We start from the raw sequence: 13477 nt of genomic DNA, 5'->3' as shown, positions 1-13477 counted from the left end.
AGAAAAAGCGAAGCAAGAGAAAGCAAATTGATACAGCACACAAGGAATGTACTGAGAAAGATGCAATACAAGCTAAAAAAGCAACAATTCACAAGAATGAATCAAGCACACAAAACAGTAGAGACAGAGTAGGGAGGTCGCTTTTATTTTGGAGCATTGCATAGAAATCGAGAAACCAAGGAAGCCTTTGAACAGGTGCTCGCACACTCGAAAGGGGATGAAAGAAAGATCAAACCAACAAAGTGGACTTGGGGGTATTCGGTGCACAACACACAAATTCCATTTCAGAAAAAAAGAAAAAAACGCAGCCTGGACGCTCGAAAATCCACTTCAAGGGGCAATTTGAAAGAATAATGAAAGAGTAAAGGAAAAGAAGACATAATTTCAAGACGAAAAAATAAAATAAAGTAAACACAGGATTGGGGAAATTGTAGACACGGAGTTGGTCAAGGAGGGAGGGGAGAAGAGAAACGATGTAGAATCGCAGGAGATGACTTGGCTTCAGCCAGTGAGAGCCGGCATCGATGTATTGTGCATGGTTGCAAAATTGCACCCGCACAATGGTAACCTTTTCTCAGTGACGAGTTGAAAGAAACTACGCCTGGTAGCCTCCATTGAAGTTGTTGTTTGACTGATCCCAGTTACCAGACGGGGACATGGGCTGGCCACGCCCATAACCTCCGGCATTTCCCTGGGGGTAGCCCTGTCCTCCAGGCATAGCAGGACCGCCAGCAAAGCCATTGCCTTGTTGATCCCAGCCTCGACCAGCAGGCGCGGGACCTACTCTACTGTCAGCAAGGTTGGTTGGGGAATTCTTAGAAGAAAAAAAGAGAGGGAGAATAAGGACACGAAACGTGAATACGGGGGTGTTTCATGGTAGCACTAACCTTGATTCATGGGGGTCTGAGGACCACCATACTGAGGGAAGAAACCAGCGGGGCTGTTATTGAAGCCAGCATTGCCCTGCTGAGGAGAGAAGTTGTCAAACTGACCGGTAGGAGGTCGGTCCTTGCCCCACTGAGAAAGTCAGTTCAAGAGTCTAGCTTCGAATAATGGCGGGAAAACATACGCTACACTTCAGGGGACGGCCATTGACGTTGTATCCATTGAGTTGGCAGATTGCCATCGCGGCGTTCTCATGCGAATCCATCTTGACAAAGGCGAATCCTCGGTCAGCCTGGAGACGAGTCTCAAGAACGTAGCCGAAGTTCTGGAAAAGCGGAATCAGGTCGTTCTGAGTGGTGTAAGGGGTCAAGTTTCCAACATAGCAGGTGGTCTGCCACTGAGGTGTCTGGGAGGCAACCATATCGTAACTCTGAATGCCCTGGGTGGGGAAGTGATGGTGGCCGAATGGAGTGGTAGGGGTCATTCCCATGGCGGCCATAGCTTGCTGTTGAGAAATGGAGGGTTGACCCTTCTGGTTGGCCCAGTTGCAACGAATGGCACGAGAGCCTAGCCATTCGCCATCCATCGCAGTGAGTGCCTTGTCAGCATCACCACGATCGCGGAAGGCAACGAAACCATAACCACGAGAACGACCAGTCTTCATATCCCACATGACGCGAGCTTCAGAGATGGTGCCAAAGGCAGAGAAGGCCTGCAGCAGAATATCGTCGTTCACTTCGTTGCTCAAGTCGCCGACGAAGATATGGAAGTGGTTCGAAGTATCCTCCTTGTTGGTGTTGTTGGACTGGTACGCCCAGTTGACGCGAATTTCCTACGAAGTCACATGGTTAGACTCGATGAGCGAGGATGTGTGTTGTTTATTTAGGTATGATCTACTAACCGACTGATGGATGCGACGTCCGTTCAAGGTTTGCATGGCTCGCTCAGCCGCACCAGGGTCATCGAATTCAACGAATCCATAGTTGTAACCCTTGCTGTTGAACTGTGGGGTAATGATCAGCACTAGTTCATAGAGGGTGGCAGTCCCAATGATTGAGAGGGGGTGGATAAACATTTCCCCTGTAGTCTGGGCCGTTTCCTTCAAGGTGGCCAGGTCGAGTCGCAGCCTCTGATTGACTCACATTCTTGTCGGGGATGATCTTGACGCTGACCACGTGGCCGGTGGTTTCAAAAATCTGCTTCAGAATGTCTTCTGTCACGCGGGGATCCAAACCTCCAACATAGAGAGCACGCTTGTTGGGCTCGGGGGCAGCACGACGAACATAACCACCAGCACTTGTGGGAGACATCATGTTGTTCGACATAGGGGAAGTGATCGCAGTAGGGATGGGGTTGGTGTTCTGAGGGATGATCACTGGAGGCCGAGGTGGTGGAGGCATGTGGGATGGGTTGGCTTGACCGTTACCCTGGGTGTTGTCGTACTGCTGGGGTTGATTTCCAGCAGTTTGAGGCGCCGAGGGAAGGGAAGCGGGGGTGGAAACTTGAACGTTCTCGGCCATCGTGTATGGGCCTTATAAATAATGAGAATGTACGTGAGTCAATCTTCTTGGGGGGGGTAAACCGTACACAATTGAGTCGGAACACACGAGTAAATTGTCGGGGGGGCTTTGTTAACAATGCAGAGCTATTGGCAAAATAGCACAGTAAAAACAGAGCCCAAGTATAAATCCAATGGATAAATATAATATAACGGATTCGATTAGTTGTTGATGATCGTTCGATGATGAAGTCGCTGAGTGTTGATTTCGATCTGAACAACGGAAACTTTGCTTCAATCTCCAAACAAAGAACCAAGACAATGAAAAAAGAAGTCCACAGAATCGAGACTTGCTTCCTTTTTTCTATAGAACTTGGATAGAAGTCCTATATATTTTTTGATTGACAGGTAAGAAAAAAACCCGAAGGGTAATTTTTTTTTTTCCGGGGACAAAGGTCGTCACAGCTGGAGAAGTCGTTCGGGCGATTAAGCTAAAGATTCAACGATCTTTGGGGGAGGAAAGGGTGGGAAAGGCCAACGAAATGAATCAAGGAAAGCCAATACAAAGAAAGAAGAACGCACACACACACACCAAGATGCCGGACAAGATAGACAGGAAGCACAACACGAAAAGGAAAAGAGGATTGCACGGAGAGAAAGAGGTTAAAGGGCGATGTTGGTGAATTAGCGGCTAGGGGCTCCCCCACCTGACCTCAACGGGATTAGCGCCCTGGGTTCGTGTGTACAACTCTTCTCCGTACCACCTCTCTCTCTCTCTGTCTTTCACTCTTCTTTCACATTCTGGGGGTTTTTTAACCTAGGTACTCTATTTAAAATGGAGAATCCTAATTCCTTAACAGAGATTTCAGCTCTGGTGGAGCGCACAGTACGTTAATTATCCCTTTTCAAAAACAGTTGGAAGAACCAGGATGGATGTGATATTTCATTATTCTCTTGCTGACATGCATACCTAGCTACTGGATACAGGGCGCCTGTTTAGAAAATCAGGCTCAATGCCTGCCAGTACTCATCTTCAGCGGTCACTTCCTTCATATTATGATAGTTTTCAGGAGGCCCTGGATAATCTCTCTGAGCAAATTGTAAGTCCAGAGTTTATTTCATGATCAGCTTACAAAGAATAATTGTTCTTTTATTTATTAAACTCCCCACTGACATTTCACAGTTTATTGCTAAAGCCTTCCTAGAAAAGGATTATGAGGCAATCAAGGCACGGGAGGTGGTGCCTGTTACAGAAGATGTGACCATGTCAGAAGTTGATCAGAATCAGAATGTGGGGCAGGAAACACAACCTTCAAATCCATTGAAGATGGAGCCGGTCACTGAGACTGCCAACGTTCAGCCCAAGACTGAGCCAGAAGTGTCTGCACCCACAGAAGCTACCCCAGCCCCCCAGCCCAGTCAAGATCCAATTGTGAAAGAAGAACCCCAGGCCAAAGCTGATGCCCCCATGGAACAATCATTTCCAGATGCCGAGGGTCTCAATTTTGATTCAGTCCTCAATGAGGGTGGTGGTGGCTCTGGTTCATTTAATCTCAGTTTGGACTTTGGGGATGATGATATGGGCAATCAGGCCTTCCTCTCAGGCTCAGCATTTGGTAGTAATGTCCCAGGTGACTCCAAATCTGGCACATCACAGCCCCCTGAAAACTCTACAAGTACAGCCCCTGCTGGCGGGGGTGCCTTTGACATGGAACTTCAGAAGAGTGAGGGTGGATCTAATGCATTCCCAGACCAGGGTAATGCAATGGATGATTTGATGGCACCTGGAGAATCAAACTTTGATGATTTGTTTATGGAGAATGAGAACCTTGGCGGGGATAGTACGGGAGATCTCAATCAGCTGGAGGGGGATAGTTTGATGAATCTCAATGAGCTGGAAGATAACTGGTTTACCTAATTTCAGACTGGATAGAGTCCAGGAAAATGCTCCGAGCTCAAATACTATTCTCTGCCCTTTAGTGGTGGGGGATATTGTCCCCATGATCTACATGCATCTGCAATCTGCACTAGCGATCGCTAGCAGATTAACTAGCCATATACTCATAGTCAGTTTCCACCTGACATGACAGGACTCGTGTGCTCGAGTCAAATCAATTAATTGTCCAGAATGGAAGTCCGAGTCATTCACCCTCTCACCTTAAGGAAGCTTCATCCGAGATCCAAATGAAATCATTATTGCTCGGAGATGATCCCAAATATTAAATAGTCCGAGTAGTGCGACAATTGTCATATGGACTATGAATGAACCTCCGAATGATCATCTCTGGTTCAAATTCCTTTCCTCTTCACTCTACCGATCACGCAATTTTTCATATTTTCTAGATTAACCCAAATGAGTGCTTGGCAATACATCCAAGGGTCTACAGGATTAGGAATTCATTGATCTTAAATTCACTCCGATCTCGAACCCCAGCCTGCCACACCCACCTGCACCTCGGACAATCGGTGGCACAAGACCTGATTGTGTGACATAACCGTCAAAAGATCATCATTTGAACATCGTGCTTGTGCCTTGGAGCAGTTTGAGTAGATCAGAACTTGAAAAATCAGAATAAAACCCAGTTTCAAGAACCGAGTATAATGATGTCGATCTAACAACTGGGCAGTGACGTAGATACGCGTTCCCTCTGATGACAGGCTGAGATCGTCCCCCCCATGTGAACGGTCAAATGCTATAAATAATATCCATGGAACATAAGTACCTGGTGGAGAAACCACCTATTGACATTGGGAAAGTCTAAGCCCACATGTTCAGAGACTCCTTCAAGCCACACGGGCTGAAGTCAGGCAGGAATTGAAATAAAAGACGCAAACACCTGGAGTGGGTGCTATACCCAAAACACTTAAACCTACTAACGCTTTTCTTATGTACCGAGTAGGGGACCGGGGGTTTCAATGTGGAACTGGCTGGTCGGGGACGCGTTGCGCTAGGTGGAGTTTGGCCCCGGTGAGGTCATCGCCAGCTGTCAGGGCACAGACCCGCTAACTTGGAATTAAGAAAAAAAAACTTGAGGGAGAACAGGTCAAGAAGAATAAGAAGTGCAAGATGAAAGTTCAAGTTATGGGAGATCGGTGCGTTATATCGTAAGGCATGGCGCGGGGAGGTGGAGATGAGAGAATAATATACGTGGACATTGCAGATTATGATCTATGACCTCTATGTGTACGGAGTAGATGATCCATCTCTCTCCCTCACCTAATTTAAGACCCGAACTTGACGGGGAAGATGTTTCCCCCTTGGACCGTGCAGTAAACTCTGAAAATCAGGGCCATAGGTCTTAATTTTCTTAATTTAAATTAGTTTCTGAATCAGATCATGCAGGTTTGTTTGCATGTTCATATGTACGGGGAGTACTAGTAGTTCGACGTGTACTCGTGAACTGTTGTATTCCTAGCACATACTAGGATTAGTACTAGGCATCAATAGTACCAGCCATCTTGAGGTAATAGACTAGTCTATACGATGTGAGGAACCTTGGAATCACCCTCAGGCTACTATATTCTACTTCCATATTATACTATACGGAGTACTGGTCTAGAACCGGATCTGTCAGTCAGCTGAGCTGTCCTCAAGTGGGACGATCCTCACATGTCCCATATCCATGTCCGATATCCCCGCATCCGAGAGTCGGGTTCTGTTTGACTGAGTACTTTGTATAATACCTAGGTAGTACTATTAGTAGGTAATAGGTAATAGATGCCGGTTAACCGTTTCACGATCGGTAAACTAATTCCGTTTTATCCGTGTAGTACATACATAATGTAATGACATCTGAACATGTTATATAGACCAGGTTCATAGTGTACTATCAGTGAGAACTCAATCTTTTTTGAATCATGGATATCCATGGTAGAGTCTTTGCACAGCCCTATAATATTCTATAATATTCTTTTATAATAAAATAGTATAATCATATCCATTTAAGGCACCTAGACACTTATCTAGGTGGTCTAATGAGTCTTACCTAAGTTCTTAGCTAATTCTGGTCCGGATCGCCGGATGAAAAATCCCCAATCGGCGTCGATATCATGTCATCATCGATCGGATTCGATGACCTCGGTGGATCTGGACCTTTTCTTCAGTTTTAACTTGTATTTCCGCAATGATCTAAGATGTGGACATCCAACACTATATATGGGGCTTTTTCTTTTTTACCCCCAATATGTTTCAACTATCTCATCCTGCTCATTATTGGGGGACGCCACAGCTGACGGCAAACCAAGACTAGACAATCCACACCTTGGAAATACATAGACAAGGAACCACAATTTGGCCCCCCCCACACTGGCCAATCCCACTCCCGCCCTCTAAGGATCTGCAAGCCGATGATCACTTGAGTGGAAGACCCGTGTTATGAAGTCAGCACCCCGAGGAATTTCCTGCAAAAGATCGGTGTGCTCCTTGCGTTAGTCGATCCTAAGCATTGAAGGGGGTGTACAAGGGATTTTTTTTTCTTTCCCCCCTCCCCCCAAACATTAGGTCTCACAAAAGATTAAAGCTCTATTAAGGTATGTGACTCTTTACGTGCCTCGTGTATTCCCTCCCTTGCTCTCACCTTTCTTATTTGTGGTTCTTTCTGGGTTATTCCTGGGGAGCGTGTGGTGTATTTGCACTTTGGCATCACATTCCTTCTCTTCAGCTTCTATTATTCCTTGAATGATTCTCTTTCTCTGTTAGACATCTTATGTCTATTATGAAAGATCAAAAAGAATAAAGAGAAAAAGAAAAAAAAAGGACAGGAAAAAAGAAAGGACACAGCAATTTCTATACTGCATCAGACCAAAAGAACAGTCATGGCTCATATTGTCCCCGCGCAGGTTTTGTCACCACCACAAGTTTCCTCACCACCATTATCTCTATCCAGTCTTATTCGCACACGATCAAGACGACGCTCGACTCTCACCGTCGAACAAGAATTTCCTAAACAAACTCGTCGCGGTTCTATCCTAAGAAAGCTGGCGGGGCCACGTGAGAACGCGAAGCGTTTCCTTCGCCTGCGGTCATCCGGAGTTCCGGCCGTCAAATCGCCTACTCCCCCGCAATCTTTCCCCGCGTGTCGTCGCACCGCTCGTCCAGTATCAGAGATTATTCTATCACCAAGAATCGGAAATCAATCATTGGATGAGGATCAAATTCTCTCTGATTCAATGATGGCCGATGTTTTACCTCGGGCTCTCCCCGAACATACCAACACCGTTCCCGAACTGAGCACTCCATTTCCTCCATTGCGCAATGAGAAAATTGTCGCAACGGGTAGTGGCCTTACAGTAGGGATCGCCCTCACTGAGCCTGTGCTCTATTTGCAAGGATACGACCAGCATGATCCCAGTTCCAAAAAGTCGGCTATCCTAAGAGGACAAATACATCTGAAGGTCACCAAATGTGTGAAGATTAAGAAGATCTCAATCTGTTTTAGGGGTCATGCCCAGACAGATTGGCCTGATGGTAAGATATAACTTGATCTATCGATTCAGCTTATTCCAAAGATCTGTTTAGAGACTAACAGAAGTGAACAGGAATTCCTCCCAAGAAAATTCATTTCCATGATAAGAAAGACCTTTTTACTCATGGTGTAGTTTATTTCAACCATGGCGATACTGCTCTCATGCAGAACGATTACGGAGCTCACTACTACCAACATGCGAAACCGGCTTCGCCAATTCCCGGAAAGGACGGAGTATCGGCAACAAGCCGAGAGTTATTTTCCAAAAGTACCTCAACCACCGCTATTGGCCCAACAATTGCCGGTAGAGATCCAAAGCGTCTTTCTATCCAGACTACTCGCGGACATTCCCGGAGTTTTAGCAGAAATGAGCCCCCACTAAGTTCCCAAAGCCAGCAGCAGCGCAACTACCGGATGTTCCCAGTTGGGGACTACCTGTACAGCTTTGAGTTCCCGATCGATGGATCATTGCCGGAAACAATCAAGACAGATCTAGGATTTGTCAGATATGACTTGGAGGCTATTGTAGAGCGATCAGGCGCATTCCGACCTAATCTGCTCGGAACAATGGAAATCCCTGTCATTCGCACCCCTGCTGAGGGCTCTCTGGAGCAGGTCGAGCCTATTGCGATCTCGCGGAATTGGGAGGATCAGCTGCACTACGATATTGTTATTTCTGGAAAATCGTTTCCTCTTGGATCTCAAATCCCGATTGCGTTTAAACTAACCCCGCTCGCAAAGGTGGAGTGCCACCGTATTAAAGTGTACGTCACGGAGAATATCCAACACTGGACAGCAGACAAGAGTGTGCATCGCTTGCAACCCGCCAAAAAGGTTCTTTTGTTTGAGAAGCGGGCTGAACAGGCGAGCACAAGTACCTACCCTGGTAGCTCCATGCGTGTCACTGCCGGTGGTGGTATCGACTGGGACCACCGTGCCGCCGCCGCACGAGGAGATGAGATTGTGGATCGAAACCGGACAAACTTGCTTGGTAACCTGGCAAATGACTCAGGTGTTGGCCCGACCGAAATGGAGTTTAGTGTGCAGTTACCTAGCTGCCATGAAATGAGAGGACGAGATGAAGCACAGCGTCTGCACTTTGATACTACATATGAGAACATCCAGATCAATCACTGGATCAAGGTAAATTCATCTTTCACCTTATGGTCATCGTTTCCAATGCTAATTACGCTATCTCTAGATCGTGCTGCGACTTTCCAAGATTGATGAGCGAGACCCGAGTAAGCGACGACATTTTGAAATCTCCATCGATTCACCATTCCATATTCTTTCCTGCAAGGCGACGCAGGCGAACATATACCTCCCAGCATATTCAAGACCGACCAGCGAACCAGAACCCCCATCCCAAGAATTCGAGTGTGGCTGCCCTGGCGCACCCCCAGCGTCAAGAGAATACTCCATCGCACAATCCAACTCGGATCGTGAAGATGCGGTGTCAACGCTCAGTCGCCGAGACTCTATCGGCCGCGCCGTCACTCGAAGCTTCACCAACGGCTCTGGTGGTTTGGCTCGTCCACCACAAGCCCATCTAGCACATGAGCCCAATAATGATCGCGAAGTTCCTCGCCCTATGCATCTCCTTCGAACTCCATCATTTGCCCCTCCCGCCTTTGAGGATGTTCCTCCTCCACCTCCTCTCATCACCCCTCCTCCTGACTACACTACTATTGTTGGAAATGGGGACCGAGAGGCTGTTCTAGAGGACTACTTCTCCCGACTTTCTTTCTATGAGGAACAAGATGACGACCGGGGCTTGGGACGTGTTGACGTTCCCCTGACCCCAGGTGGTCGTGTCAATCGCAGTATGGATGTACCCCGAGAATGGGTGCGTCTAGATGATTTTACCGCTTCATGAGAATCTAACGGCCGCGCTGTACAGCGTTTTCACTTTTCACATCTCACGATTTCCGAGTCATGAACATTTACGAATTTAGTATTTTTTAGGGAGGCCTGGAGTAGCTGATGGAAGGCTGGACTTTTGTTCGCATGTCTTTTTTTTACTTTTGTCTTTTGTCTTCTTGGAGCAGCTACTGGTTAAGTCCATAGAGCGACCTTGAGGTTGTTTTGTTTGATTATGATTTTCATTACGATCATTATGGAACATGGCATCTGGTGTGACAGTCACCGCAGTTCATAGTTCATCTGGGCAAAAAGGCTGGTACATGGCGCTTGGGATGTTGCAGGTTGCAGGTTGGAGGTTGGAAAGCTCTAACAGTCCCTGTAAAAATATATCCTGTCATCAAATCTACTCGAGAGCACAAAAACATCAACTTTCATGACTCTTTTCTACTTTCTTTCCCCGATGTGGGTTTCTAAGGTTCCTATGGTTCAAGTTCAGGGTATTAGATCCACCACGATAGCGATAAGATGGAGTCCGCATCAACTTGCCTTCCCCGGTTTAGACCCACATGCACCGCTCTAGCCCAGATTCGAGATCATTTTCGTCTCCTTTGAGTTCCAAGGTTTATCCTCTATCTCTTCTTGCAACACGTCCAAGGTACTTGATCTACAATCCTTTCTCATTCTCACAGAATAGAAGCCTCATCACAGACAAAGACTCTATCTAGTATACACCGCTAGTCTTGAATCCACTTCAGTTATCAACCAGTCCGGTAAGCCCTTCACCGAAATCATTGTAAAACCCCGTTACTGATAAGGCTCGACTCAGTCTTCTTTACAGTCAGTATCCCTCAAAGTTGAGACCCTGGTCCTGATTTCGGCTATACTTACTCCGGACGTTCAATTAACCTCAAGCCTCTAACAGTTGCGGGGTTACGACGCGTATTTAATCGGCTACGAACTCGGCTCCACTCAGCTTCTGGAGTCTCTATCCTATCATACCCTCTCTCTAGCTTTTAGCTTACCTGACCATGGCGATCGAAGTGGTCCCTTTGACTGAGGCTGATATTCCTGGTGCGATTCACGTGATCCAGCAGGCTTTCGCTGATGACCCTTACTTCAAATGGGTTTTTGATGCATCTACGGTATGTCGATATGTCAGAACACTTGGTTTAATTCTGTATTAGTGATGAAATGCTGATACTTTATCTCCCGTGGCGTGGTCTGTCTAGACCTTACGTATAACGGGAGACTTTGTTCATAGTTCAACAAGCGGAGAAACTATGATTCACTTGCAGCTCGGTGCCAGTGGGGTATCAAAAATGCCATATTTCAGGTAGCGAGGGAGAAGAAAGATTTGACGAAAGATGATGGTAATTCACCAACATCGCCATCTCCCGTTCTGGGTGTCTCTTGCTGGTTACCACCTCTCCCACCTACTCAACCAGAAACCTGGTCCTCTTGGATGCAAGGTTGGATTTTATTATTCAATCAACTCATCACCAATATTCGCTATCTAGGACATGGTGGCCTCCGCACAAACAGATATTGGATCTGGAAGCAGCAGCAACAGAAAGCGCAGACGGAGATATGGGATGATCCCCGTGGGTATTACTTCTGCAACATCGTGGCTGTTAGTCCCGAGGCACAAGGAAAAGGTGTGGGCCGGCTTCTATTCGAGGCTGTTACCAAGATCGCAGATACCGAGGGAGTGAAATGCTACCTAGAGAGCTCGAAGAACGAGCCCAATGTTCAAATTTACGAGCGCATGGGGTTTGAGATGAGTAGGACGATGGAGTGTCGGGATGGAGATGATGCTTGCATGGTTCGTCACTTGATTCCTTATTCTATTCCTTGCATTTCCTTTCCATTAACCCCTATTCGATTTCCTCGCATGGAGAACGAGGTATGAGTTATGGGCCAAAGCTAATTACTTCTATAGTTGTACTGTATGATGCGCAACCCCAAGACCGAGTAACTCTTTCAAACTGAGGTTGAACAAAACATAACAAGCAACTCCCTGCACATCATTTAATTTTATTCCATGCGTGACCCTACATATTACTCTTCTTTCTATGCGCTTAGCTTAACCAACTCATTCTCATACTTCTCACCATTATCGGATACCAACATCTCCTCATCTTAGGTCAGCCCAGTTATCAATCAGACTCAACGCTCAGACCCCATAGACCGACTGCATTATTGACTATTATAGACCCACAAGGAAGCAAGTTTGCCGCGAACAGACCCTCTTGCGCAGTAGCCGCGTGCAAGCCCGAGGGTTTGGTGGCGCGTTTGTATTCGGTATAGAATGAGTGTGATAGATCGAAAAGCTTAATCGTACCGATAATGATGGGGGCCTGCATATACAGACATCTGGATATCTACTGATGCGTTTGGGAACTATTACTATCAAACTACCAGTTGACTAGTAGAATACCTGGTGTGGCTTTTTAGGTTTCTGCATGTCATCTTAGGCTTGGTCATTTGGGCACGAATTTCCCCACGAAGTTTCAAACCCAGCCTGATTTAAACCACTCCGTAAATTTTGGTGGTTTTCCTGCAGCAAGTGTCTGTTTTCAATGAGTCTGCAGATTTGTTTTGGTAACCATGGGCATGGAGTACTAAAAGGAAGTATCTATCGGATGAAAGGCTAGGGTTCAAGTTCTTTGGCTTTACGTACAAGACACATGCATCTGATGCACTCAAACCTTGAAACTTGAATTGACATATACCTTAATTGTCAAAGTTCTTGCGCCATGTTGTTTTTTGTTGCTCATAAGACTCGCGATCGTGGACTATTCTCTATACTACGATCCTTCATTAAAAGACGTCGACGCGACGATGAAGAAGACCACGAACAGCCAATTGAAACAAACAAAGATCCTTCCAAATATCAAAGAAACAATGATACCCACGCGGCATGGCGGGATACGTTCTACAGCAACGACACAAACTCGATCGTCAACCAGTTGGCAGCTCTTGCAGCCAGCATAAGGGGCATTTCGTCAAACGATGCCGCATCAATCCATTCATCCTCCTCCACAACTAGTACATACATCCAAGCGGAAGAAAGAATAGACAAACCACAAGACTTGGAAGGAGATGAATCCTTCGAATACCTCCGAAGTCTCATTACCGTCTCATGTGGCCCCCAACCCGCACCAGACACCACATCGACATCATCGACAGAGACTCCAACCCTGAAAGTCCCACCACTCCGACGTAAACGCGCATCATCCAGATTGAGTCTACGATTCGACATTCCCGGTCTTTCGTTTACCCCGAAGACTCTTCGAAAGCCATGTCCTCGATACACGACGCTCCCACCAATCTACACACCCAACCCAATTCCCATTCGACCGCAGATCCGCTTCTGAGATAAATGAGAAGTGTTTCATCCTTCAAAGAATTCTTGGAAAGAGGGAACATGATGTTTTGTACGGAAACAATGTACAGTACATACAGATACACAAATACTCCCTTAAATGAATACATTCGAGATCGACAACCCTGGAGGATGATAGCAAGATCGCGGATGCAACTCTCATTACCATTTTGCCGAGAGTCTAACCTATTGGAGACTCGGGATTATCACCTGGACGCGTAAGACTGGAAGAAAATACTCCGTACCCTGCATGAACCCCGGTCCACTGGATATTAGCGACGTGGTGGAGAGAGATTGGCGCGTGAATCATTCTTTCGGGATTTGGGATTGGAAGGAAATTATGTATTAGTGACTTCGCTTTGACTCATGGACAAGCTGGAT

The 13477-nt window shown here is 46.5% G+C and overlaps 5 protein-coding genes across 5 annotated transcripts; 4 read left to right on the top strand and 1 right to left on the bottom strand.

The window, feature by feature from the left end:
- Positions 1–595: 595 nt before the first annotated feature.
- On the bottom strand, positions 596–2405 carry N7483_003478 (uncharacterized protein; the record flags this gene model as incomplete). The annotated part of the gene is made up of 5 exons (XM_057086915.1): positions 596–780; positions 888–1017; positions 1070–1717; positions 1787–1888; positions 2028–2405. 5 exons carry the CDS (start codon positions 2403–2405, stop codon positions 596–598), a joined length of 1443 nt encoding a protein of 480 aa, XP_056946744.1.
- Positions 2406–3206: 801 nt separating this feature from the next.
- On the top strand, positions 3207–4301 carry N7483_003477 (uncharacterized protein; the record flags this gene model as incomplete). Its single annotated transcript, XM_057086914.1, has 3 exons — positions 3207–3269; positions 3358–3483; positions 3567–4301. Coding segments are annotated over 3 exons (924 nt in total), but the record flags the coding sequence as incomplete, so codon positions are not given.
- Positions 4302–7183: 2882 nt separating this feature from the next.
- Positions 7184–9724, top strand: N7483_003476 (arrestin family protein; the record flags this gene model as incomplete). Its single annotated transcript, XM_057086913.1, has 3 exons — positions 7184–7850; positions 7922–8991; positions 9050–9724. Coding segments are annotated over 3 exons (2412 nt in total), but the record flags the coding sequence as incomplete, so codon positions are not given.
- Positions 9725–10739: 1015 nt separating this feature from the next.
- On the top strand, positions 10740–11686 carry N7483_003475 (GNAT family N-acetyltransferase; the record flags this gene model as incomplete). Its single annotated transcript, XM_057086912.1, has 3 exons — positions 10740–10853; positions 10973–11533; positions 11651–11686. 3 exons carry the CDS (start codon positions 10740–10742, stop codon positions 11684–11686), a joined length of 711 nt encoding a protein of 236 aa, XP_056946741.1.
- Positions 11687–12467: 781 nt separating this feature from the next.
- On the top strand, positions 12468–13088 carry N7483_003474 (uncharacterized protein; the record flags this gene model as incomplete). The annotated part of the gene is made up of 1 exon (XM_057086911.1): positions 12468–13088. The coding sequence occupies one exon, from the start codon at positions 12468–12470 to the stop codon at positions 13086–13088; it is 621 nt and encodes a 206-aa protein (XP_056946740.1).
- Between the last annotated feature and the right edge of the window lie 389 nt (positions 13089–13477).

Source organism: Penicillium malachiteum (assembly GCF_028827825.1).
Source record: "Penicillium malachiteum strain IBT 17515 chromosome Unknown utg000002l:1.0-8849297.0:1.0-8852440.0, whole genome shotgun sequence".
NCBI lineage: Eukaryota > Fungi > Ascomycota > Eurotiomycetes > Eurotiales > Aspergillaceae > Penicillium > Penicillium malachiteum.
Note: the sequence above shows the minus strand (reverse complement) of the source record. Positions and strands in the feature narration are given on the sequence as shown.